The sequence below is a fragment of the Dermacentor silvarum genome, chromosome 5 (genome assembly GCF_013339745.2).
Source record: "Dermacentor silvarum isolate Dsil-2018 chromosome 5, BIME_Dsil_1.4, whole genome shotgun sequence".
In the NCBI taxonomy this organism is placed as follows: Eukaryota; Metazoa; Arthropoda; class Arachnida; order Ixodida; family Ixodidae; genus Dermacentor; species Dermacentor silvarum.
Window position 1 is genome coordinate 46565369 of NC_051158.1, and position 27844 is coordinate 46593212.

A 27844-nucleotide genomic window follows, 5' to 3' on the forward strand; every position below is an offset into this window, starting at 1 on the left:
TCTTTGAGACTCCAACATAGAATGATCCCTTTACGGGTAAATAAACTTTCACAACTCTGGTAATGCCAATGCAAAAAGTTAGCATAGTTTGTGGCACCATTAACATCTTTCGAACATGGGGTGGTTAATTAGATAGACAAATATACATTTTCACTTCTTGCATGCCGACTAATATGAAGGAATTAGTGCATATTCTGAGGAGCGTATGTGGAGGATTTCCTGTAAGTATGCTTCCAGAGGTCCACCTGCACACAGTTCTCTCACATACTTCAATGGACACGAAATTTCCATTCTTTCCTCTTGGACTTTACACCCGAATTTCTATAGACGGGTAACTACTGCCACACAACTCCACCCACCTAGATAAAACAAGTTTAAAAACTTGTTTTGTCTAGGGACCTAAGATCATGTGCAGGGTGATGGGATTTTAGTGTAGCATCTTTCAAGCAGGACAACATCCACTTATGCCACGTCGATGTGAGAGCAACTGGAGCAACGACGACAATACTTCCATTGCTTTCATTTCGCTGTTTTTTTCCCGAGTCGTGTCAAATGTGTGGACAGCTGTCGAAAAGTACAAGGCAACGGCTCCATCCGAGTGATAGACGTCCCCAATCTTGAAGGCCGTGCGTTTGTTGTACTGCGGGTGGTCGAAAGCAACTGGTGACGTCATGGTCACTGTGTTTGGGACATCGATCGCTTGCTTCAGAAGTAGGGCCACAGCCGATCCAGAAAGCAAGCTGAATGATCACGTGGTTACCACTGCCGGTTGCATGGCCGCTTGTTTAGGTTGTTGCTGTGCGTGTCGCGAGCAATGGTTTCGCGCGAATAGCTCGTTTTGAATGTTTTGTCTTGAATTTGTGAACTCGTGGTCATCACACGAGAGTGTTACCGAAAAGGACCCGTGTGCACTTTTCAGGTGGTGCAAACTCTGGATAACTGTGCGACGTGCGGGTTTTTGGCAACAGCTGACTGACAGGTTGGTCTGGTCTGACCCTTTCGTACTGTGCATTTCTGAGCAGGAAAGATTCGCGACTCATTTTCAAGCGCGCGAGAAGCATACTACGCCTTAAATTCTTAATACAGAAAGTATTCTGAAACGCCGAATTTAGCGTCACTGGCTGTTTCATGAAGTTATTCGGCGTGCTTTTAATTTCGCGCATAATTCATATGCACTGTTTCGCGTTTGCTGTGAAACGCGTAGCTGTACGGGCGGCTTTCGTCGCAGTCTTTAAACACTACGCAGAAGCTTTGCCGCACTTTGCCAAAGACTTCACTGTGTGTTTCGGAGCGATTTTTGTGGACCACACAAATCGTGATGCACCACTGCCAAACAACCACGCGAGCGACGGCTAGTGTTGTACTGTGTTGCCAGTATGAGTAAAGTCACTGGAAAAATTACGAGGGCAGCGAGTACGCTCCTGGCGTGTAACGCATGCTCTAATAATTTATGTTTATTTATTTCGCCGTACAAAGCAACATAAATTATTTCTGAAGGTCTCGCAATAGTCTTTTTATTGTTTCTTGCACGTATCGAAATTCGGTCGTTTGCTCGTTCTGTGCGCGAAGCGTGGCAAACTGGTGGTACCTAAGGTCCCTAAACTTGTTTTATCTAGGGACTTTAGGGGTACCACGTGGTAACCGCGCGTTTTGTTCTCGGCCGCGCACGCTGAACCACGGTGCCCTGAACCGCGGCTGTCTGCTGCGCGATCCTTCGTTTTCTTTGTGCTGGAACTTTCCTGCGCGTCCAATGGAGCGGCGAAGGAAACTGGCTGCTTTACTGCTAATTCTTATTTTAAAAAGAAGGCAGGCACTGTCCCGCAAGCGCCGTGTTCGGCGGGTCCGAACGAAGCCAGCCCACAAGAGCGAGTCTTCCACGGCGGTAAGTGAACGCGGGACAAACGCGTTACTGCATAACGCTTGCACAGCCTTTTGCAGATGAAACTCGTGAATAGGTTTTTCTAACCTATTAAATTTTTGACATACAGAGTGCGTCTGGTTCGAAACAGCGCGATATGCGCTTGGTTCGATCTTGGCTATTCCTGTTTTGGCACCGTGTGCGAATTATTAACGTGTGCTGCCTGCTTTTTTTTTTTTTTTTTTTTTTTTTCATTTTTTTTCTTTCCATGTGACCGGAGTTTTATTTTGTCTGTCTTTTCTCTCTATTCTAGGCCGTCATGAAGCGAAAGTCGTGCCCCTACGGCCCGACCAACGACTACGTTCTAAGCAGCCCCATTGGCCGCCTTGCCGTGAAGAGCTGCCCGCACGGTCTGCACAGCTTGCATCAGATGGATGACGAAGCACTTTTCACCCCTGACCTGAGGTATCGTATTCCAGCCGCACATTCACGCTCGAAGGACTGAATCAGCGTTTCCTTTGTACTCTGTTACTGGAAAACTGATGTATCTGAAGAATATTTTAAGTTTAGCTGTAATGAATATGTAGCGAAGGATCGAACGTATGTTATTTATATTTTAGCTGGTGGCAATCCTCCCAAGTGTTTAACTGGAAACCGCTGGTCTAACTGTGTTATTACCATTAAACATATTTTTTCCAACCCTTCACAGCCACTCCCAGGATGGCCCAGCACTCACCCTTGCACAATCCCTGCCGCTTCCCGAGTATATGCTCATTTCATACTATCAGCACACTCCTTTCCTCTTCAGAAGCAACAGCTCATTCAAAAAGGAACATTTCATACCAGTTGTTTCATCTATGGAGAGATAATCTAAACACATAGAAGTCTTTTTGTATGTTTAGTTGACTGCAGGTGGAGCAACAATGTCTGGGTGCTGTGTTGCTCTGTCTTAGCAGGCCAGCCATGGCCAACCAGGGTGGCAGGTCTGTCTGCACTTTGACAGACGAAAAGATATATAAACTGTCTTGAATCTGAAGAAACTAACAACGAAGAACCGGTTTCTATGTAGCTTGAAATGTGTGCTAGGTGAACACGTGAAAATAAAAGGGCTTTGACTTAGGATTGCGCAGTCAGCCATTGCCAGTGTGGCAGGTTCATCTGTCCAGACTATGGGAGATGAAGGAATTTGGGAACTGTTTACAGATACTGAAATGGGAGAAAGCGACGACGGAAAACCAGCTTCTATGTGTAGCATGAAATGTCCATTAAACCAACACGTGAGAAAAAAAATGGCAGTGGCTGAGAAGCAGTAGGAGAGAAAGAGAGCAATAGCCTTTATTTAAAGAGCAGACGACAATAGTCGTTCCCAGGTGGACGGTGTCCTCAGTCCAGGACGCCATGGCCCCTTGCTGCCCGTCACACTCTGACCACCAGTCAAAGCTGGTCCTTGGGGCATGAGCTGGTCAGCAGGTCCTCTCACTGCTCCGGAATAAGGGGATGGGGGGCAGTGGGGGAAAAAAAGCAGCAGTTAAAGGGTTAAAAAGAAGGATGTCAGCTACTGCAAGCTTGGAAATAGGGCATTTAGCTGAGCTGGCTGTTTTCATTGTTTCTTTAGCATTCCTCAACCAAGGACATACCGGGATTGCGTAGTTAAACTACAGTCACTGGATAAAAAAAAAGCCACATGCATCGAAAACGGTGTTATCCGCCCTGGCACCACCAGTCGGCGACTCTTGTCTGGGATTGGCATAGAAAATGCATCAGGAACGCGCTTGTAACGCCATTGCCCGTGGAAGCCGACGCATCCCATCCCCGTATGCTAGCGCCGTTTGGCCCAACCAAGCAGCCGACAATGCAACTAGGGCTGTGACATTCGCTCCCATTGCAAAAAAAGTGGAGCCTGCTGTGTCAGGGGGGCTGCACCTTTTTTTTTTTTTTTGTCCAGTGGCCGTGGTTAAACAGATGAGGATATTGCACAGTGTAACTGGTTGTGATTATGTGGATCGGGCATGGATGGTGCAGAGATTGAGAGCTGTTGTTCGGTTTGAATTACTTCAATTGCACTTTTTACATGATTCGAGAATGAACAAGTCCTTGTACACCACACTTTCACTGAGAAAATGCGACATACTTCTAAGTTGGGCTCTTACACCATCCGGTGTCTCTCTGTTGCAAGTTGTGACAGATATAACTGCATGTTAAAATAAGCATACAGAACTGGCACAAGGAAGACCAGTGTGCTCGCATTGTGTGTATTCTCATTTGCTTAGTTTGGAGAGTAGTCAAACATCTCTTATCCTTTGCACTTTTCAGGCAATATTCATGCTGCTCTATCATTATTTACATAGTTGAACAGCTGCTTTACTGCAGTTGCAAACAAGCTGAGGATCATCGGTGAACTCAGGAAAATTCTTTAACTGCGGCTTTCATTGTCAGATATTTAAATTCTGATGTTTCGTTTATGCTAGCATTCACTCTCAAGCCAGTTCTTTTCTTTCATCATTCTACTGTAATGACTTTTTAAAGTTTTGGTTCAGCTTTCTTGAATAAGAGCAACACACGACAGTATACGGCATGACCATGCTTTATGCCAAATTCTTTCTAACTTTATCACTTTTGCATTGATAAACATTGTAGGCTCCTTGGTGGGTCAGAATGATGCTGTTGTAGTACGGCAATGTTTGTAACCGAAATTAGTCACTCTGGTGTACGTTGGCTTGAAATTCCGTAGCAGGCATTCAACATTAATGAGACCAGTCATCGAGATTGGTGCACGGGTGTCCAAAAAGTTTGTACTAAATAATCTCAAGGTCACTGTAAGAGCATCGCAACTCTACTACAAAATATGTAATTTAGTACTAATGAGGTGCTGCAGCGTTATTCCTTGTTACCTTTGTCTTCCTTTTCTGTGCCTTTCCTTGCCTCCTCCACCTGAGGCCCCCAGGCACAGTTGTGCCTCTTCTCGAGGCAATTGCTGGCCTTTCTCACTTTGTTTTCATGTCAAGTAATCTATGAATGTCACAGTGTCTATATTACGTATCTACTACTGTGATGTTTTTTCTATGCTGGTTGCCTTCCAACTGTAACAGCTTAAAGAGATGATTGAACTAACAGCACCTAGGTAGAACTTGGAAAAAAAAAAAAGGAAGGATGAAAACATGGTGGTTACTTTCACGATTTCTCAATTTTTTTTTTTTGTCCAAGCTCTGCTTTCATGTTTTTAGTTCAATCACATTCAATCAATTAACCCAAACTTGCACCTGGCTTAACAACAATGCTCTTTCTTTTTTTTTGTCAGCATTGAGGTGAAGCTGCTGAGCCAGGAGTTTGAGGACAATGGCTACACCTACCAACCTGTGCTAGGCTGCTTGTCTTGGCTTGATGCCTACTTCAAGAGCCCATGTCAAGAGCAGAGGCCACTGCCTGCCATCTGCGGGCCAACTGTGTTTCCGAGAGGTCTGTTACATTTTTGTGTCAAAGGCATTCTAATTTGTTATTCAGGGTGGCCTGCTGATATGCTGCTTATAATAGACCCGTTTCATAAATGGCAAGGTGTTTTTTTTCTGTAATGCATCATGACGAAAACTTGGTGATCTACATATTGTTTGTCCAGCATATGTTTGCTACTTGTACAATTTTTTCATCCAGTGTGTGTGTAGAGTACATATCATTGCTTTACATGCAGCTGGCAACATGTGGTATTGCTTAACTGCCACTTTAATGATAAACATTGCTGTAATGTTCTAGGCACCAAGCTGCATAAAAAAAATAACATAACAGCTTTGAAATGGGTCTATTGTTCTGCTGCATTTATGCCTGTATGTCAGCTTTTACTCTCCAGCATGAATGCAAAGGTTACATTTGAATACTGCCTGCTTTCTTGCTTGCGAATGGTTAACATCAGTGCTTCATCTTACCAGAAATAAGTGTGGTGAACGATAACACGTCTTACCTGCTTTTCCTTTTAAATAAGTAGGCTCTGGATTCGACTGGTAGGTTCACAACGCTAGGTAAAGTAGGCATCTGGTAACACAAAGGTAAAAACGATACCCATATGGGTCATTCGGGGAAAAAAAAAAGGCTTTCAAATTTGTCTTGGTTCAGTGTTCAAACAAGGCACTACTGTCTTGATGGAGCATTTGCTCCACGAACTGAGCCAATCAGGCAGTTGGCAGTGTGAGGGTAGAGTAATAGACAAAGCTTTTCTTTTACTGCAAACGTCAAGCTAGAAAGTATGGTGAACATCACCATTCGTTTCAACGTTTGGAGCTGTAGTGCACATCTCGGCTCGAACTTCACGTGTTGCTCAAATCAGGGAGCCAAGAAAGAACAAAAATGGGCACTGAACGCATGCTCAGTGACCGGTCCCGCAATCGATATGTTGGTTTTCTTTTATTTTGTGCTCTGCAGAACTATCGCTACCACACCGAGGCTTGCGACCCTAGATCTCCAAATGACCTTGGAAGGCTTGACCTCTACCTCCGCCTCCAATCAAATTTTGCAACCTCACTACACTTCACCTCAACTTCCAGCAACCTCAACTCATCCTCATTATTGAGGGTGTGGTCTGGTCATAACACTCGACATAATTTCACAAGTTGGAGGAGGCCGTGTTCTCAATGTAGATCAAGTAACAACATGCCGTGGTGGCTTCATGGCTATGGTGTTCCAATCCCAAGCATGAGGTTGTGGGTTTGATTCCTGGCCATGACAGCCACATTCCAATGGGGCCGCTCGTGTACTTAAATTCAGGCGCACATTAAGGAACCCCATGTCGTTGAAGTTAATCGTAATTAAAGGGGCATTGCACCATTGCAAGCACTTTCCAAGTATTTTTTCAGTGAATCGCAATAGTGGTTCTGTGAACGCGAAATGTAAACAGGAGTGAAAATGGCGAGGTGGGTGAGTTGGCAGGCTAACATTGTAGAAAGCAAACAGCTCAAAATAGAGAGTGGACGAAAAAGAACAAAAGATTTTAAGTAGTGTGATGAAAAGTTTGTTTTTACAATGTAAACATTGATGAATGACACCTACTTCAATATTCCGAGTCATTGCCCATCGCAGACGTCGGCAATCCCCTTTTCTAGCAAAACGTTAACCTCACGAATTACACTTTTATTGAATCAATCTTCAGATTTTCTTAACAGCCCTTAAATCTCATCTTAGCAGACAATGCATGTGTGAGGCAAATCCCAACTCATTACTTCCTAGATTTCCAGAGTGGCACCGAATCTCGGAGTCCATGCTAAATAGCCACACCAGCCTTTCTATGTTCTACGTAGTTTCTAGCGAGCCATAATGGTGGTGCTTCGATAGCATTAAGGGCCCCGTGTCACAGAAAATCCAGCGTTGGTGTTGGCGTGGGCGCTGGCATCGCTGGCGCAAATAATCATCCCGTACCACTGTGACCGCAAGGCATTAGTGAACAAAATTGAATTTCTCAAAGTGAAATCCGTCCGAAAAATTGTAAAGTACGACTTAACCACAACCTACAGTCATGATAGCGCCGAATTGTAATTTGAATATAACAAGGAAACATAATTATCTTACACCGCAACTCAAACACAAACCCTTTTTCCAGCATTTCTACAATTCATACAGTGGCGCGCCATGGTTACTTCCTTGCAAAAATACCATCCAGATGGCGCTCGCCTGATCGGCAGCCGCACATGAAGGCTAAGTTGGACAAAAAAGCTGCAGTTGCCAGGAAGGCTGATAAGCAGCCAGGAATCGTTGAATGCTATCGCGTTCTACTCTCAAAGGCGAAGCTTAAGCGCTCTCCAAATTTTCTTCTGCCCTCTATTAGTTTTTTATCAATATAAAGTAATAAAAACACCATTTTTGCAAGCTGTTTGTGATGCATCCACTCGTATTTCACACTTAAAAATTTTGCACTGAGAATGCTATATATCTACACTATCTGAAAGTAGGCTTTTTATACCATCCAAATTTTGTTGCGGATAGCCTTTGAAGGCACATGACGCGTGCAGTTTGCAGCCCAACACTTATTCATTCGTATGCACTTGACGGTGTTCATTGTGAAAAGCATCGAATTGGCAGCAACGCATGGCAATTGCAATCTGGTGGCAAGGGTTTACAAAGCATGTCTGTTCTTGTTCACACACAGAAATTTTGCGCGTTCAGGTTATGGAGTTCTTAAGCTTTTACACCAATACGATGTGCACTTTCACTTTTCTTTCCGAGAAATAAATAGGGTGTGGCTGATGACTCGTGGCATTTAGCATGTATTTACCCACTCCTACTTATTGTCTCATCAGAGACGTAGCAGTAACCTGAAAATAAATAAATATTATGATGACTTTGTGCTCATGCCACTGTGCTGTCTTCGCAGGTTCGTTTTGGGCTTCGGTGTGGCGGACATTGTCCGAGAAGATCGGTCCAGGGACGACGGTGAGCTACGGCGAGTTGGCAAGGCTCTGCAATAACCCCCGGGCTTCCCAGTCCGTCGGGTCTGCCATGCGGAACAACCCACTCCAGCTCTTAGTGCCGTGTCACCGCGTCGTGCGTCACAACGGCACCCTGGGACATTACTGCCGGAGGGAAGCGGGACGATGTGAAACAGTGGCTCCTTAACCACGAGGGCATGTGCTACTAAAGTGCTGTGAGGAAATGGAAAAGAAGTCGCGGAAGACCTGTGATAAAGCTTGCTGTTGCTGCCTTGCCAATTGGCTCCGGCCATAGGATTGGCCAATTTCGTGCTGTGGTCGCCATTACAGTCCCTTCTAAAAATTGCCAAGCTGGCTTTGCCGCAGACACAGTTGCCCAAAATGTGGCGTCCGCTCGCACATTGTTAAAGTGCTGATTACAGGAAAGTTGGTGCACAGTGATTGTGTTTATGCACTTGTGTTGCTCATGGGAAGGAATTCAGCTACGGCAAGAATTATGCTTTTATTAGCATTTTAGCAATGCATGAGCCACCGTATCTTGGGCAGTGTGCCCTGCAGAACAGCCAGCTTGGGTTGTAAAGGGTTCATTGGCCATCGCTTGGCAACATGACCAGATCAGTCATGCCACTTTGCAGTGACTTAACAAGGTCACCTAGCCTGTTGGCCATCATTATTGCTGGCTAGTTGCATCAAGTTTGTAAATGGGCTGTAGTTTAAGTTCACCAGATGTTTCAGAATACTGTGGCGATGACCAAATAGTGATGAGCTGGCCTCTTGGCTAGTAAGGTCACAACTTCTGCAGGTTATGCTGTCAGTGTAAAGCGAAGGCATTATTAAAAAGGCTGGAAGATCCTGTGTCGTTGAAGTGGCATGAAATTGGACATCACATTTGCAGTGTAGCCACTTGTGCTACTTTGTAGTGACTTTATAAGCTCGAGTCATCTTGCCAGTTGATGTTTGTAAGCAGAGCTGCAACATTTAGTGAAGTTGAACTGTAGCACGTTTGTAAGCACAGCTACAGTTCAACTTCACTAAATGTTGCAAAAACCCTGCAAATGACTAAGTAGTCATGAATTGGAACCTTTACTTGAAAGTTCCAACTCTTCCAGGTTCTGCTGTCCAAACAAATTGAAGGCATTACCAGAGTCCCTTATTACTAAATGTGCTGAAAGCTCGTAAAGCAGCTGGTGTCCAATTTCATTTCGAAGTTCCTTTGCTTGTTCATGGTCTGAAATGCCTGTGGTTTGCACTCTGTGACAAGGTGTCTTGCCTAAGTAGAGCAAAACTGTTCATTCTTTGAAGCCCTTGCAATTAGCTTCATGCAGTAGTTATGACAGAGGCAAATTTGGTAAATGCCTGCTTCACCAAGATGAATTACAAACTTGATATTCTTGCACTTTAGTTAACAGTGAAGCTCCAGTTTGATTGTTTTCTTACAAAGGCAAAGATAATTTGTTTCGTGTGTATAGTTAGCACAGACCTGAATGGCTAAACAATAGCTTTCTACAAGCATAGGACAGGATCTTATAGCCTTTCACTGTTTTTTACTGTAACGCCTTGCATTGTGCTTTCTTTGTAAGAATTTCAAAAGAAATATTTTAGCGAGGCACTTCCTCTAGTGAACTGCTCTGTGTGAAACTTTGATGAAAGAGTAAATTGTTGCTTAGTGCTACCAGTCTGAAAGGTATTGATCAACACATGTGGAGAAGCTACAGATCACATTTGCTTGCTATCAAGTTGTAAGGAATATTGACGGAAGAATGCATGAGCAATTAATTGGGCGCTGGAGCCTGCGACTTTGATGTGTACTGCTTGCCTATTGTCCGATTATGTATTTGATGGCTGCTTACTTAATATACGTGAAGAAATGCACCAGCAAGGGGAGGTTGGCCTAATTGTAAGACTACATGGGGCATCTGTAATTGTTACTGATCATAAGATATGTTGCTGCAATAAAATATTGGCTGCAAGCTGTCAGCAAACCTCCGAAACCTATTTTGCCTGTGTGCATAGTTTGCTGTGCTTGACCTGTCATTGATGTTGAATTGTGAAACTGGGTTAACGTTTTCCACTAAGTTTCTATATTACAGAAGTTTGCAGGTGGTTTTCAGCATCCACAATGCATAGGAAGTGCTGTGCATAGCACAGCTATGACATCTTTGTATCTTCTTGCTTGTATTTACGAATTAGTGCTGTTACACTAAATTAAGTGAATCATACACAGTATGCCAGATTTCTCAACTTCAACTTTCTAGCACAAGGTGGAGTGGCAAAAGAATTGTGACACCTGGCAGTGAAGTCTTTCAGTGCAGTAAAAGCCAACTACGCTGTGCTTTTGGACGTCCCTGCACCATATGTAAATATGAACACACAACCCACGTACTTATGAAACAAGGTGCACAGATACAAGTGAACAAACAATGTTGTAACTATGAGCCCTATTGCAAGCTATTTGCACTGAATGCACAGCGTCCTTTTGCCATGACACGACTTCTCATCTCGAACATGTTGAGCAGTAACTGTTTCTAGACTCTTGATGTTGCGGAACCACGGTGTTCCCATTTCACAATGCAAGCCCCCACCCTACTGGATGCTAGTATCACCTGTTCAAGCTTGCTCACACTGAAACACTTTCATCATCTGGTACACAATGCTGAACCAAGCAGTCGTCGCATTAGGGGTCTTTGGCGACGCTTTCGGGCTCTCCCCAGAGATACACCAGTCCCCGAGTCGCCGTCAGAAGCACCGGTTTCGACGGATGTTGAGACAGCGACGACACCGGCGCTTCGGTCGGGTGCTTTAACCTCTCTACCAGCGATCCTTCGACGAGGTTCCAGCAGCAGACCTGACCGTCCTCGGACCCGGAGTAGACGTGCGAGTCGTCCTGATTGAGGCAGCAGTCGAGGTAGAACTGCGCGTTCTTGTGACCGGCGAACTGCTGCAGAGACTGTCCCGACGCCTTGTCCAGGAGTCTCAGCGTGGCCCCGAGACAGCTGACGAGCACGCACAGGCCGTCCCGCGTCATCTGCACTCGCGTCGCCGGGCAACCCAGCGTGTCCGTGCACATTTTGCCCATGCGGAGGTCGTAGCGACGCACCGATCCGTCGAGCGACGAGCTGACGATCTCGTGATCGGTGGCCAGCACGCTCGTCACGGCGTCGCGGGCCTCCTTCAGCGCCTGCAGAGGGTCGCGAGCCCGACTCCTGGTATCCCAGCAGCATACGCTGCCGTCTATGGAGCCCGATATTACGACGGTCGAGTCCTCGTTGAAGCACACGGCCTGCACGGCGCCGGCGTGGCCGCGCCACTTGCGCGAGCTCTTGGCCGTCGTGACGTCCCAGAGCACGACGGACTTGTCGGTGCTGGCCGACGCGATGGTGGCGTTGTCGCACGAACCCCGGATGTCGAGAACGTCGCCGGCGTGGCCGAGGTAGGTCTGCAGGAGTGCGCCGCGGAACGGGTTCCACAGCTTGACGGTGCGGTCGCTGCCACCGCTCAGGCAGTAGTTGCCGTCCGCGCTGAAGCGGACCGCACGAACGGCGCCCTGCTTGCAGTCGAGCTGCTTGATGTTGAGGCTGGGGACGCCGGCTACCATGGCTGCGGCGATCGCAGAGAATGATCTCGTAGTCTCAGGCAGTAACGCCCATTTTACGTTACAAAAATACCGGCAAACGAACGTGCAAACATTTCGCACTTCCTAGTCCGTGAGGCTCTGGCTAAAGTACGGCTAGGCTCGATACGGCTCAATGAGTGCAGTTTCGTTTTTTGTTTTATTGTTTCTTAGTTTTGTTTGTTCGTTCGTTCCTTTCACTCGCTTTTTTTTATGACGCAAAATTTACCTTAGTTTTAATATGTTAGGCAGACAAACGCTTGTCGTGATGTTAGCAGTTAAATTTGTAACTTAATGTTTTTGAATTCGGTTTCGGTTCCGAGCGCCCGCGACAAATGTGCGTTGTGATGGATGGCCAGCGGAATACTCTTTGGAAGATCACGAGGCTTTAGCACCTGTAGCATTCGCATCCTCGCCGGTGTTGCTGTTTGTTACCGGTGCAGTGAACGACGCAAAAAAGAAAAGAAAAAAATTGAAGCTTGATCTGACAGTAGTAAGGAGACATTAATATTCGCACTCGCCTTGTGCGAATATTCCATTTTAACAGCGGAGCTGTTTAAGCCAGAGGTTGGCCCGTATAGCGTAGACCAGAAACTGTTCCTGACGATGACGTCACCGCGAGTTGCCTAGCAACCACCTGGCACAGCTGCGCCTCACTTCGCCGCCGCTCCGTACCGCCGCGCCGAGCTGCTACGACCGCGCACCTGCTCCGTCTAGCCGTGACATCACTTCGCGTCGCCTAGCAACCACATGTGCCTCGCTTCGCCTAGAGTTTTCAGCGCTTCGCGAGGCCGCGTCTTGAAGCGCGTCGTGCGGCCAAGCGATAATCTGCGCGTCGGCGACGAGCGGATCCGGAATACCGTGCCGAAGCTGCAGCCGAGAAGAGGCGCCGTCGAGTCGAAGATCCCGAGTTTCGAAAACGAGAACGCGAGAGTCTGCGTTTTAGTATCCAGCATCGTCGGGATAGCGACCCTGGCTGTAGCTTGGTCGATCACAAGTTCCGCCGTTTGCTCCAGCCTTGCACCACTAGTGCAGGCTGCGCTCATTTTTTTTTTCGAATATTTGATCGACATTTGCTTGGCTTCGAATGTCAGTATTCAAAACGAACGAATATCCGTGTTGTAATCGCATGAAACGTGCCTGTGCTGATTATCTGTCCCTTTTTCGTTCAGTGCGCAGACTATGCGCGCGCATCCTTTGTTGGTGCTGTTGCCTTTAAAAGCACGGCGACCAAGCTGTGTCGTGTCATGTGTAGTGCTGCCGTCAGATGGATTAAGCGTCTTTTCGACGTCTGCGTCTTCCTTTATAATAATACGTATGTTCTCGCGTATACGTCGCACCTCCAAATTACTACACCCTAAAAAAAAAAAAAAAAAAAAAAAAAAAAAACGCGGGTTAGCTCTCACGAATAACCGCAGACAACACCCAAATATTCGTATTGACAGCCTTCATTCGTGGATGCACAAACCGTCCACGTCGTATCTTCGGCCAGCGGTTCTATTTAGACGACCCTGCTGGCGGAGAACTTTGTCCTAAAGGTGGTTTCATGGTAGTGCGGCACGCATTGCCGTGAAACCACATCTTGAGGTGAAATGCGCGCTGCCGTGAAGCCACACCCAAGTCGAAATTTGTATATAACTCGCACCCCACCCCGACTTTACAGATAAAAAAAAAAAAAAAAAAAAAGAAAAAAAAAATTCGACGTGACACTAAGCAGTAACTTTGGCGGCCGATACCCGACGAAACTGCGCTGGTTAGGCCTAACAGCCGAAGCATACGACGTGGGACGTGAAACTGTCACGTGAACTGCCGCCTATCGGTGATCGGGCTCGAGATATGCGCGGACCGCAAAAGCAACGAGCGTGCCTACTTCGTATGTGCGCTTACTGAACGGAACGTGTTAATCTCGCACGTCGACGGAAGGCCTCAGGCTGTATTTGCTCAACAAAGCCGGCGTCACATAGTCAAGGTCGCACTTCACAACATCACGACGACGGGTGAACGCGAAATGCTCCCGCGGCCTCAACCACCTCAAAATTTTAAGAGCTTGTAAACAAATCTTCTGTGTGGCTGGAGTTGTAACAATTCTTGAATTGGCATTTTCGAATACGGGGATGGAAGAATTATATATCATAAGAAGCCAACAAACTCAGACACCAAGAATAACATAGGGGAAATTACTTGAACTTACTAATTGACTTAGATAAATAATATTCCCGAGGCCCATCAATGGAGAATTTGTCGAATATAGTGGACGTTAGAAAGCAAAGCTGAGCGCAGCGGCCAGAGCTCGGAGCACCGTTGAGCCGACGAATAGCCGTTTTTTTTTTTTTTTTTTTTTTTTTGCTCTGGACCGGTGCTGGCTCTCTAAATGGTATATGGTCCGTGTGCGCGTGTTTCCTGCTAAAACAGGAGTTTTTGAAATGGCCCAATAGGAGCTCCGCCAAAGCGCAAGCTCCTGTGAAAGCACTCATCGCAGAATTAAGTTAATTTATGAGTACTTATGTAAGGAACGATGTGTTTTTAAGCATCCAAGGTAATGTTGTTTGCCGTCGCTTGGAGTTACTCAGATTATTTTTTGCATTGCGCCTAATTACATAGTTAGTCTTAATAAATAAATCGACTTCTGAAATATTATAATTTGACGAAAAATGTATTTGAGAAGATTGTAGGGCAACACGAAAAACTCCCCATACAGCTTTCTGTTGCTCAATACGGGCTACATAAAAGTGCTTTTCCGAGCATGAAAAAAAAAAAAAAAAGCCCGCAATACATGCCATTAGATCTTGCCGTTGAGTGCGGTGACGTTGAGGAGGACTTAGGGAAATTAAGGTTTATTTACATTATGTACACTATTAGAACAAAACAAATAACAGTAATAAAATCATCGACGGCCGGCAGCAAATCGGACGCTGCGGCTCGAGGCAATTAAGAACGACTTTCTGTTCTCGAACTTTCTCTGGCTTATAACCCCTTCAGTCTGTCGGGGTCACGTCAGACACAGCCAATCGTCGAGCCCGTTCAGGTGTCGTCATTTTCGTCCAATCGTCGGGCCCGTGCAAGTGGCGTCATGTTCGGCCAATGGGGACTCTCCAAGGGCTCTATTCTCCGATGGTTGACTTGCCTGCGGCATTGCCTCCTAGCCTGGAAGCGCTCAGCTGGAGGGAACGGGTGGTCTTGAACGACCTTCCAGAGCTGCAAAACAGATTTGCTCGGGACCAGGGTCAACTACCTCGAACCGTGCCAGCCTCCCGTTGCACTTTCGGAAGCGTCACGCTGGGGCGAGACAAAAGCTCCACGCGCGGCACATGAGGTCGGGAGTGCATGCCAACCTGTTTGACGCCTGACGAGAAGCCTTGGGGTGCTCATATTAAAATGATTAACACCATTGATAAAGGATGTTTGGCTGAAGACGAAGCGACATGAAAGAAAAATATCGCCCTTAGCACGTTCGCTATGCTAATGTTTACGAGTTGTTTTAGCATTACTGAGTAAACGAAACCAAAGGACAAACTATTCATCATTAAATAAGGTATGGAAGTAATGCACAGAGGTGAATTCGAACGAAGGAACTTCATGCGGGAGCCGGACACCCTATGCAATGCGCCACGTTTCACCTCTTGAAATCTTGGTATCTATATGTATAAATCGTCCAGAAACTCAAACTGGCCTAATTTCACGAGAAACCTTGCACAAGGTCACATCTTGCATCATAGAAAATACGTTCGTTACGCTTAAAACTTAACATAAAAGAGAAAGAGTAAGAGAGACTTAAATGTTTGAAAGGTGGAGAGGTCAGCCTGAAGAACATGCTTCTGACTTGCTACTCCACACGGTGGTAAGGGGAATATAAGACTAGATAGGGACAAAAGAGGCAAATGATGGTCGAGTCATGGGGATGACACAATTACGGATGCATCCAAAACAACACCAAGAAATCCCGAAGACGTCTTGAGGACGTACACTCTTGAGTACATTAGGACGTCCTCAAGACACCGTCACATAGGCCTCAAAACACCCTAACTCTGTCTATTTGTCCGGCTTCACCTGCTCAGCGCATCCCCAGGATGTTCTCAAAACAGCATTCGAGGGTATCTTTAGTATGTCTTCAGGACATTTTAAATGTTTGGGCATGCACTGCGCACAGTGGAAATCCGTTTTTTATTTATTTTTTTTCGTTTTTTTTTTTCGTGATGTGAACTGGTTCCGGTCACCAAAGTGGGAAACTCAGGCTTAAAAGTACAATATACATTTACTGCTTGAGAGCAATACTCTTGAACCCTGTTGTTGAGGGCTCTGTATACGGCCGTGCCATATGCAAATGTGAATGTATAGCGACAAATACGAAACTATATCACACTTTTAAACAACGCATGTCACCCTGACAAAAAAAGTTGAGAGAAGCGCGATAAAGCCGGGTCATAAAGCCTTTTCTTCACTGCTTCAAATGTCTTCATCCGAATATTCTGAAGAGTGAGCGGGGCCCAGAGGAGATATTGAAAGAGTTCAACAAAGCAGCACATAGTGATACACAAGTTACATTCAAACGCGAAGTCTCAGTGCGTTCCATTTTTTTTTTTTTTTGTAGGAAGCTCTATGGTTCGGTTGAATTTGCACTAAACTAAGGATATATAGTCGCCAGTACCTGCTTTCGCAGGTCATACAGTTAATGCAATTAGGTGCTGTGAGGAACCTGTAGTACGGAGTAAGATCTTATTCCGTGGATTTTAGACGCATCACCATTGTGTCATGGAGCGTTAGTCTCACGACTGAGGGTTTCTGGGAAGCATCAGAATAAAAAATCACTGACGATTACGATACTCCCTAATGCGAAATTTGAGCGCAGCTGTATACGTGTTTTCATTTCGCGATACATTGGCTGGCGCGGACAATCTGTCCCATGCGGCACGTTGCAAACGGAGCGACGTGTGGCGCGACTGCCTCGCTAATCGTGACGCGTGGGCGCGATTCACAGCAGCCGCCGCAGACGGACATCCGCTCATACAGCGCTTTGTTTCCATACAGACGACGCGCGCTACTCTGGCGCCATCTCGTAGCCGTCGTCACCGCAAAGCCCGCCGTGCGCGGCGCTACGCTTTTCTTCTCACTAGAGTGCCTCGATGCTAGCACTACAGTGTACTAGAATACTTTGGGTAGTGGAAAGAGCGCGCGGCGCGGCCTATGGGAGAGCTGTTGCCACTTCTGTAACCGCCGCGCGTGGCGCTGGCGTCAAAAAACCGAGGAGATCGCGGCTGCAGTAGCGGCTGTCAGTGAGGTTGCGGACGCAGTTTCTGCTTCTTTTACCGCGTTTCCGACACGTTAGATTTTCTTGCGCTATCGCAAAATTCCGCAAAATCTATTTTAACGCCTTCTTATGATTTACACTATCTTTGTTTACCGTAGAACAATAATCGGTGTCAGTTTCCTTTACAAAATGGACATGCCGTATACCGCCTCTCGCTGTATCACCTCTATGTTCTTTTTGCAATGCACCTGAATCCATTGATCGCTTATTTTTTTTCCTCTTGGGCCACCGAACATGATACTTAGTAGCGCAAAACTCGAAATAAAAGACAACAGTGAAAGACGAGAGGAAAGGAAAGACGAGTGCTACCGTAAACACCAATTCGCCCAACAAGAAGTTATTCTGTTGTGCCACGGAATTTTAAGACTGATAAAACACTTAGAAATTCCATTTCGAAAGACTAACCTCGCCAAAGATTCTCTCTTTTTGGGGTGACTTCACTGGGGCACAGCCACAAGGATGCTTTTCTTGTAGTTTACAATTTCATAAGAGGCACAAAAAGAGTACCTTGCTGGATTTCTAGAAATGAATTATTCCTATTATTTACCTTTTTTATGTCAAAATTACTTTATCTTAAAATTCTTTATGGTATTTTTCTAATTTCTGCTATACAAATTTAGTTTTTGTTTAAATTCTAATAAACATAGTTGAAATCACCTGATTCTTGGCCAATCCCCCGTAGTGGGTATGAGCCAACAATTGGGAAATGAGATGAGGTTGCAAGAGCCGGTACCCCGGATTTCGTGAGCTAAATGAACGGACGTTGTCGTTGTTTAAAGCCCCGAAAGACGAAGCTCAACGGAATCAGTCGAATAGGAATTTGCACCGCAAAGACAATTAGTCCACACTCGGAAACGTCGGCGGTTTGCGACTACCCGTCTGCACTTCATTGTAAGGGCTTTTAACCGCGCCGGGTGCCAGAACCCGAAAACTGCTAACTACCTAAAGCTAAGCCGCTGCACATGAGCGTGCTTGCTTGGTTTTCAGGGAACCTTACTCCGTTCCTTTAAACTTTTGTGTGAACAGTTTACGCACACCAGCTTTGAACAAATTGTGTTGTGATTATACCTGGTGCACATGTCTTGAACCAACGGATTTAAATAAACAGTTGGTCTGCAAAAAATGTTTTTTTTTTCCTTCAATTGCATTTTATATGCTTCAGTATCAAATGAAACGATAGCTTCGTCGTGTGTTTGAGGAACAAGAGAAACCCGTAACAAAAGAGGAGAGGTTTGCCACTCCAGGGACAAAACATTACGCCGCCGTGGTGGCGTAGGGGCTTTGGTGCTGCGCTGCTAAGCCCGCGGTTGCGGGATCGAATACCGGCCGTGGCGGCCGCATTTCGATGGGGGCGAAATGCAAAAACGCCCTTTTACCGTTCATTGAGCGCACGTTAAGGAACCCCAGGCGCTCTAAATTAACCCGGAGTCCCCACTACGGCGTGCCTCATAATGAGATCGCGATTTAATTTAAATTTTACTCCAAAATATTAAAAAAGAAACGCGCAGAACACCTGGAATTGCTGTCTGTTAGTGCCGCAAAGGCGCTTGCCTGTGATAAGAGAACTGGCGGGAGTACGACGTTCCCGGAGCGTGCACTCGGGACGTGATGTATGCATTTCACAGGGGCTGTTCGTATTAACACGCCAGTAAATTGACGCAGACGTCGCCGTTCCACGCAAGATCTCCTAAGGCGACTTCTTACTGTAAGCGCGAAGCTTCACGCACTTCGTGCCTTGGCGCCGTCTCCTCAGCGGAGGTAATCTGACGAAAGCTTAGCCCTGCTGAAGTCATATTGCTTTGATTAATTCGCTCATAAGCTAGCAATGACATTTGCAGCGCGAGTAGTATGCATAACTGCAGTAATAATAAAAGAAAACTTCCGTGCTTGAGGCTGCATGACCGCTTGCGAGCGCTTGCTGGTGCTCGGTTAGGAGCCGCTGGCGCCACCTGGTAGCGTTAACATAAAGTGCCTCACGCGCTGCCCGCCGCTCTTTCCACTACCCAAGTATTCTAGTACACTCTACTAGCACCCCGGCTAGCGCGCGCGGGCATCAAGGCACCCTACTTCTCACGCTTTCGCCATACCCTCCTCGATCCTTTGCTTTCCGCCGATACCGACGCCACCGCCCGCCGCAGGAACGGACCATGCAGTGAACGTTCTCGGGGACAACCTCGCAACTACAGAACTTGATAATGTCGATGCACATTGGTCGTATTTTTTTACACATTTCTGTTTGCATTATAGCGTCAAATAAAAGAGCATTCGCTGTAAACAAAATGAAATAAACCAACTGCAGATTTGTTGCAGCTGGTTTTTGCAAATATTGATGAAGTTCCGGAAAAAGGGCGCAAAAACTGAGGTGGTTCTGTAGAAGTGATTTCATCGCCCAACTTGCTCTCACAAGTAACCGGTTGTTAGGAGCTGTGGGCCTGGGAGTTCTGAAGTATTCGTATCGTCTTAAGGCTGAAATAAAGTTTTTCTAAACACAACTCCGGCCTTCGGAAGGTGATTACAGTTCGGCCGTTCCAACGTTCCAACTTCCAGAGTAGTTGAGCTGATCAATATCTTTCCGCCAGTTCCACTGATTGCAAACCTTTCTCTATAATTGTTTACTACTTAGGATTGCCTATTTATAGTACAACTAAAACATATTTTTAGCGCTTTTACAAATAGTGTTACGCACAAATTTCGGTAAAAAGAAACACGCTTTGGGACCTGTTATCTCTGCAGCGTGATGCTGCCTTTAATCTATCTATAGATAATTTTAGCGGAGCAGTTTGCTATAGAGAAACGAGATGGCGCTTCCGGCTACGCGCCGCACGTTGCCTCAGTGAAAGCGCACGAATACGAAGCCGATACCGCTGCACTGCTACTGCCCGATGAGCTGTCGGAAATGGAACTGCGTGTCCGCTAACGCACTGTGCTCCATTCATGCTGCAAAATGTACAAACGGTAGAGGGAAGACGTGTGCAGCAGTTGGCAGCAAACGTACTGACTGGTATGTTAAGAAATGGAATGAATCTATGCGACCAAGTCCACGGACGGCTGCTACATAAGGACTGCCTGTGTTGCCAGCCCTTCGCGATGCACGGCTTTCCTCGGGGATAAAGAAAATTCACTCATCCGCCAGCGTTCTATCGCTAGCCTCCAAAGAAGGGACTTCGGAACTCCGGAACGTCTGCTTGAGTGAGTACCGCTCGTTGCGCAGTGACAAATTGAGTATAACACCGCTTCCTGGCACACTAAACTTCTCGCACGCATCCACCCAAACTCACGCGCAAATTTCCGCCCACTCTGTCGCCAACGTATCAAGAATACGAGAATGGGTGCACTCTTGAATCAATGCGCCAAAGCATGGGTGACGGGGACTACTCCCACAACACACGAATGTTCGAAGCTGAACGTTTCGAGATGGTCCGTAGAGTAAGCGAGTTACTAGCGATAATGCGTCTTTGCTACAAGATATTGCAAAGTACAGAACACCGACGTTTCAAGCCTTGTGCGCAGCAATAACTGATTTGTCTCAACTGAGCACACCCGGAAGCGATTACGCAGAAAATAAATAATGAGATAGTGGCCGCACCGAGGAACTTTACTGAGTCAGAAACATGACAAGCCGCTGCTTCGAAGTGTTCGACGAATAAAAAACGAAGAACAAAACACACTGATCCTGATTTAATTCATAAGCGGAAAGTTTTGACAGCTTGGAATACATTTGTAGCCCCGCTTTCAGTACAATCGCCGTATACGCTGCTCGCGACGTTTGGACAAGCGTAATGAGCTCCGAAAGCGCTTACATGTCTTCTGGAGCTACCCGCCGTGGTTGCTTAGTGGCTATGGTGTTGGGCTGCTAAGCACGAAGTCGCGGGATCGAATCCCGGCCATGGCGGCCGTATTTCGATGGGGGCGAAATGCGAAAACACCCGTGTTCTTAGATTTAGGTGCACGTTAAAGAACCCCAGGTGGTCCAAATTTTCCGGAGTCCCCCACTAGAGCGTGCCTCATAATCAGATCATGGTTCTGGCACGTGAAACCTCGTAATTTCATTTTATTGTCTTCTGAAGCTGTGGTCAAAGATTCGTGTCGTCCACCCAGTCACCGTTATGCACAAACAGAGGTTTGCTGAGCCGAACCGGCGTCATGCACATCCATTGTAAACGCGGAGGCAACGGAGGCACCTGAGGCTAGCAATGGACGCGTCACCATGTGATCAAACATGGCGGCGCCCGGAGCCATGTTGGTGCGCCATCTGCCTTTGCGCCTCCAATCAGGGGTTCTGCAGCTCACCGGAGCAGATGGGCGCGGACATTGAACTTGCATTGTTACGAGCCGCCGGAAGTGTGTTGTGCCGACGCGTGTCAAAACAAAGCCTACGAAACTTCTGTAGCAGTTTTAGTGGAGCAGACGCGCTCCTGTGTTTTTTCGTGGCACGTTGAAGAAGACGACGAAGACCCGCGCCGTGATTGCTTGAGTGTATCTGTTGCTGGCTGACACTCACACTCACAGACCCAAAACACAACTGTCAAGCTTACACTCCAAAGTCAGGTTTTCTCGCGAACAAAAGGTGCTGCGAGAAAAGACACCGGCGGGAAAAGTCTTATCTCACTTTTCAGAGACCGAGAGCAGCAGCGAAAGCTTCAGGAGCGCGGTTGCTATGGCAACGTGGACATTTGGGGTACCCGTCCCAGTGCTCCTTTGCGAAAAACAGCACGTGATTTCCGCCACACTTTCTCCAATACGTCCGCGATGGCCGGGGCCTCTCCTGGGTTTCCTTCCTTCGTGGCGGCATTCAATTTGACATCAATGGCTTTTTATTTTATACACTCATTTTATATAACGATGACGTGGCGCCACCTCCCAATTCTGCTACGCGGGAACTCAAACACAAAACCTTATAATTGCCGTTTGTTTTTGGGCCCTCCGCCTGGCGCAGCTGCGTTATTGAACCAATTGAGTTTCTCAAAGTAAAATGTGCTGAAAAATTCGTAAAGTACGACTTACACACAACCTACAGACACGATAGCATCGGCTTGTAATTCGAATATGCGAGAAAACACAATTCTGTTACGCGGGAACTAAAACACAAACCCCCTTTTCCAGCTGCCGTTTTCTGGGTGAGCATGCTACGAAAAATCCCGACCAACTAGAGGCCAACAGCTTCGCTGTAAGATTCTTGATGGCTCACTTTGTTGATGTAATTAGGGGTACGCGAATATTCGAAACTTTCGAATACCGAATCGGATAGTGTCCTATTGTATTCGGCCTTCGAATGGAATAGTCACTATTCGTAAATGCGAATATTTTTTGGATACTTTTCGAAAATTTCGAAACAACTGCACCCGATTAAATATAAAATTGGAGCGAAAGTACGCTAAATCCCCCCCCCCCCCCCTCCCTCCCGAACGCTTAGCACATAGACATAAAAGATGAGAACTTGCGTAATGGAGCAGGCCATGTCACTTAGGTAGCCATACTTTACAGTCAATATACAGCGATCATTCGCACTCTGAAGAGTCCTGTGTATGCGAAGAAACTACGTGTTCGCTCCTAATGATGCATTTGTGCCTTTAATAAACAACGCTTCATAACGGGCTATGTAATGACGGAAGCGCGCTAACTCGAAGAATACTAGGATGTGAACATCGTTTTATATTAATTGTGACAACGGCTGTTGATTATTCGAAAACTATTTGATTTCCTTTCGATTCGACTCGCTTCGGGCACTACTCGATTCGTATTCGATTTGGTCACAGAAATCACTATTCGCACGCCCCTAAAATTATGTTATGTCCGGACAAGGGCCCAGTATCTTTCTTTTCGCTAAACGGCCTGTTGTTAATTGACGCTAACGAATAGGTCAATGCCTGCCGTCCGCAGTCATACTGGGGTCCAGCCACAATTAAGTATTCAGGGCGTCCCAAGTATCATGCACCAAGATTTTAAAATATGCAAATGCCACGTAACTGGACGGAACTAAGGTAATGTTGTTTTCCGTCGCTTGGAGATACTCAGATAATTTTTTTTGCATTCCGTCTAATTACGTAATTAGTCCTAAATAATTATTCAGCTTCTCAAATATTTTAATTAGATGAAAAGCGTCACTGAGAAAGTTGTAGAGCAACATGAAAAACTCCCGATACAGCTTTATGTTGCTCAAATGTGCTACATAAAAGTGTTTTTCCGAGCGTGAGAGAAGCCCGCGAATACACGCAAAATTTCCGCGCGACTGGCCGCTCGAGGCACTCACGAGTGCATTACTTACTGAAACGCTTACGAGTACATTACTAACATGTCTGCTTCCTGACGTGATTCATTGAAAACCGCACTGATGATACAGCTACTTCTGAAATCAGGAGAAGATGGCGTGTACTTTAAAACGAGTAGCACTGAGTTGAGACACACAGGGCCACAGGCTGCCAATGCTTGGATGAAAAGCTTCAGAAAAGGTTGCCAGGCTGAACCGGAAACCCTCATTTTTCCTTTTCGGTTTCACTGCGGAGTGAAAAAAAAATCGTAACGCTTCGGTTCAGTTCCGGTTCGGGCAAAATTAAAGTTTTATTTTCCCGGTTTTCGGTTCTGTACCGGTTTAATACCCAGGTTCCCGTGCTTTTTTTTTTTCTTTTTTTTTTGGCGAGTGCCCTGCTCAACTAAGTTCTCGATTACCAACTACTCCATCAGCACCTGTTAAGTCCATATACTTCCATTTGGTACTCTTTTGAAGCCACAGTGGACACAACGAACTCACGGTTGCGAGACCAGTTCTTTTACATCTGCGTGTCCTTCACGTGTAAAAAAACTATCCGCAAGTTCTTGCTATTGGTTAACGTTATCTCGGCGTTTGAATTGCGGATGAACCCGCCTGTCCTATCCGTGCATGCCGGTACAGGTGAGGACCCAGAAGATACAATTACGCAGCCTAAGTTTGTTTTGCTCGTTTACTTTATTTTTTGTTTTTCATTTCGAAATGTAGTGGGCGCTCGCATCCGGATCACGCGCTCGGATACATATCCGGATCTTCGAAAATTACAAAAAAAAAAGAAAAACAAAAGAGAGACACAGGCTGCTAGATATTAGCTTATTTTGTTTACGTTTCGAAACTCTTCGCTTTTTCAACTGGCAGGCAGCTTCAACTGATAGGTAGCTTTTTTATTTGTTAGAGAAACAAGGTAACAAAATGTGAAGGGAGAGAGACGGTTATTAATCAAGAGCGGACAACTCGCGATTCGATCATGACCGCCGATCAACGCCTGTGTGCTACCAACGCCGAGCGGTCGTACATTACAGGGTAAACATATGTTTCCTCTGAAGCTTGTCATGTGCGCATCCGGATGTGCTATTGTTTTTCATGTGCGCGCATGATTCGGCACAGCGATAATTTAGCAGCGTGTACTGTAATACACTACTGAAAGACAGCTTGAAATGAATAAATATAGTGCATGCATCCTGCGCGGCAAATACCCACGCATGTTTCCGATGAAAAACAAAACAAAAACAACTAAGTGTTGAACAGTCCTGGAACGGACACGCCGTTTGATAAAATAAATAATAAAAGCGGCATGCTATCATTACAAGGACTTTTTTTTTTCTTTTTGCGGTGGTAGCAGCTCGATCCGTACTAAAACTCACATTCCTATTACCCCGACCCTCATTTATTTATGCTTTACATGTATGTTGATAAATAAAAAAAAACAGAGAGAAAGAAAAAAGAAAAGGGAACATAACGGTGTAATTCTCAGCTGTTCCAGTGTGGCAGCAACATATTTGATGGTCTATACGCACGTCCGCTTTTGTGCACCTGCCGTGATTTTTTCAAAACAATTAAAATATATTTGTCACACATTTGTCACACGGACAACGGCTGTAATATTCTCTGCGCGTCGCCTGCAAGGTCCGTGACAACGACGGGCACGCAAAAATAGGTTTAATGAGACGTTTTTTTTTGTGTGTGCTTCTTTTTTACGGATGGAACTGGAACATAACTTACCAACGATCACACGCACTTTTCCCACTCTCCATGCTACGACGTAGTCTCATTAATCGTCTTTCGTTTCGTGTCACCGCGGTTGTCCCAGAGGACTTGGCGACGCGCCCTACGACCTTGTCGCAGCGTAGCCAGTTGACGGCTACGTCATGCGCGTGTTCAGCTACGGCCTCCATCGACCTCGACGTGGAGTGTAAACAAGGCTTCCCCGTTGCTATATCGTTTCCACGTGGCGGATTAGGGTATAAAAGGGCACTCTGGATTGTCTGGTGTCAGACAGCTTGAATTGTTCCTAGCTCGATCGCCTTCAATCTCCGCAAACTTCACATCGCCGTCGTTCGCCGGTTCGAAGAGTTGCACCATGACTTCTGCCTACGTTCTCGCCGGTCTTCTGGTGGCTGCGGCCATGACCACTGCTGCAGGATCCTCGTCCAGTGAGTATACTTATATATACGCGAGACCATCGGAAGTTTTCTCCTTTTCTTGTGCGTTACAGTTTGCCCCCTAGATGAGCTCGACAAGGACAAGGCAAGACGTATGCACTGAAAGATAAGCAGGGTAATATCATCAGTAATTTCGATGACATAGTAAAAGCAGCAGAAGAATTCTGTGCTGACCTGTGCAGTACCCAGAGCAGCCAAGCTACCTTCATTCGAAGTAGTGATGAACAGGATACAGAGGCTCCTAGCGTTGAAGTTAGAAGGGCCTTGCAGGACATGACCGCGGAGAAGATGGAATAACAGTCTATTGAATCAATGATGGAGGAGATATCATGCTTGAAAAGCTTGCGGCCCTTTTACGCAATGCCTCACGACTTCAAGTGTACCAGAGAGCTGGAACAATACCAACATTATACTAATCCATAAGAAGGAAGACGTTAAAGAATTGAAGAATTATAGACCCATTAGCTTGCTTTCAGTATTGTATAAAATATTCACCAAGATAACTTCCAATAGAATCAGCGCAACTTAGCAAATATTTGCAAGGATTCCACAGCTACCTTGGTTCTCCACAAGAAAAGTAGAAAGATACCTATCAAGAAAGGGGTCAGGCAATGAGACACATTCTCTCCAATGCTATTCACTGTATGCTTAGAAAAAGTATTCAAGCTCTTAGACTGGGAGGGCTTACAAGTGAGAACCAATGGCGAAGATCTCAGCAACCTTCGGTTTGCAGATGACATTGTCCTGTTGAGCGATACTGGGGACGAATTACAACAAATGATTGAGGAGCTTAACCGAGAAAGTGTAAGAGTGGGGTTGAAGATTAATATGCAAAAGACAATTAACATAACACTACAGGGAAAGGGCCCTCGGAAGCAAAAGTCACACGAAGTGGCGTGAAAATGTTCGAGGCCCGGCAACCAACACGTCAGATGGATGCATAGCACAAGTGTAGCAGCACTCATATTAATGATAAAAAAAATTAAGAGTGTTATCTGTGTACACTGGATCACACAAATGAGGTCGCAAATCGGCATCTTACACACAAACAAACATAAATAGCAGCCAGACAGGCAAAAAAGACATTAACTTATGTATTAAGTTATGGAGTTTTACACGCCTAAACCACGATCAGGTTATGAGACACGCCTTAGTGAGGGAGAATACGGGGGACTCCGGATTCATTTTGACCACTTGGGGTTTTTTGACGAGCACCCCATGCACGGTACACGGGATTTTTTTCATCTCACCGTGATCGAAACTGGACGTTTGTTGTGAAAGAAATGAAAAAAAAAAAAAGAAATCTAAACTACGAAGTCTCATTGCTGTTATACTAAGGAAATTAACGTTAGTGTACAAAATCGCACGGGGAGCAGAAGCTATGCTTCACTGAAGAATGTGAAGTTTGATGTATTGAGTGGCAATGTCAGAATGGTTGTATTCTCTTTCTTGTGGTTATACAATCTGACAGGGACAATATACGGTAGGGTTAGCTTCCCATAATCGGTACTCGTATGGGGAGGGGAAATTTCCAATCTTCACTATACTGCGTGGCAACTCAATGTAAACGCTCTCTATGAAGGTTATGTGCGCCATGAGAATCAGGTGCGGCAGTGCGTAGGTATAATGCAACAAAGAGAGAGAGGGAGAGAGAATATACTGTTTAAATTGTGTTTTTAAGCCTAATCGGGGAAATGGGGTAAGGGGAAGAGAATAGCCAAGTATGGCTCCCTATGGAAGCTTTACACGCGAAGCTCCAGTGTAAGTTAAGTCTCACATTGACGCTAGTCCGCAGTTACACCCAGTCCTGAAACGACGTCACCTCCTTGGGCCGGAACTTTTTTTTTTTTTTCGGAATGTCTTGATCCTCTCGAGCCTTCACACATGAGGTGATGAACACCTGGAGTCACTTCCCTTGCGAATGCGCAGCATATTTCACTTGCGGCGATGTTGTCTGAGTGAAACATATTATATTTCTGGTCTGTGCTGGCACTTCCATGGTCACTGTCGATGATTGACCGAGCCAGACGTGTACCCTCCAAAATAATGCGAAGTTCCACCTCTGTAATCGCCGGCTTAAGTTTCGAACCCGTCCGGCCGGTGCAGTGCGTCTGTGTGTTTTTCGCAGTAGGCCGCGATCGTCGCCACTGAAGTTCTCGCAGTACGCGAACCACGTGTGTTTCGTGCTCCACGAAGCACCGCAAAAGCGTCTGACCTTATTCCTTATTTGCGAGGCC

General features: G+C 46.0%; 3 protein-coding genes across 4 annotated transcripts in view; 2 read left to right on the top strand and 1 right to left on the bottom strand.

The window, feature by feature from the left end:
• Positions 1–749: 749 nt before the first annotated feature.
• The window catches only part of LOC119453358 (uncharacterized), a 39321-nt gene continuing 12226 nt past the window's right edge, over positions 750–27844 (top strand). Inside the window, exon 1 of one of the 2 annotated variants that reach the window (XM_049667815.1) lies at positions 750–979. Coding sequence is in view for 1 of the 2 variants with exons in the window: in XM_037715399.2 (XP_037571327.1) it covers positions 25526–25598 (73 nt within the window). In the remaining variant the exon portion in view is untranslated. Of the gene's footprint in view, positions 980–25466; positions 25599–27844 lie in introns of those variants that run through there. The other variant, XM_037715399.2, reaches the window with a different exon arrangement.
• LOC119453357 (methylated-DNA--protein-cysteine methyltransferase-like) lies at positions 1386–10256 on the top strand. The gene is given in 5 exon segments (XM_037715398.2): positions 1386–1882; positions 2172–2323; positions 5157–5314; positions 8211–8410; positions 8412–10256. Coding segments are annotated over 5 exon segments (705 nt in total). The 5' UTR covers positions 1386–1750; the 3' UTR covers positions 8475–10256.
• On the bottom strand, positions 10715–11973 carry LOC119453356 (WD repeat domain-containing protein 83). The gene has a single exon (XM_037715397.2). The coding sequence runs from the start codon at positions 11858–11860 to the stop codon at positions 10940–10942; it is 921 nt and encodes a 306-aa protein (XP_037571325.1). The 5' UTR covers positions 11861–11973; the 3' UTR covers positions 10715–10939.

Excerpts from the sequence above, each read along its gene's own strand:
- LOC119453356 (XM_037715397.2), bottom strand. The coding sequence starts at position 11,860 with ATGGTAGCCGGCGTCCCCAGCCTCAACATCAAGCAGCTCGACTGCAAG.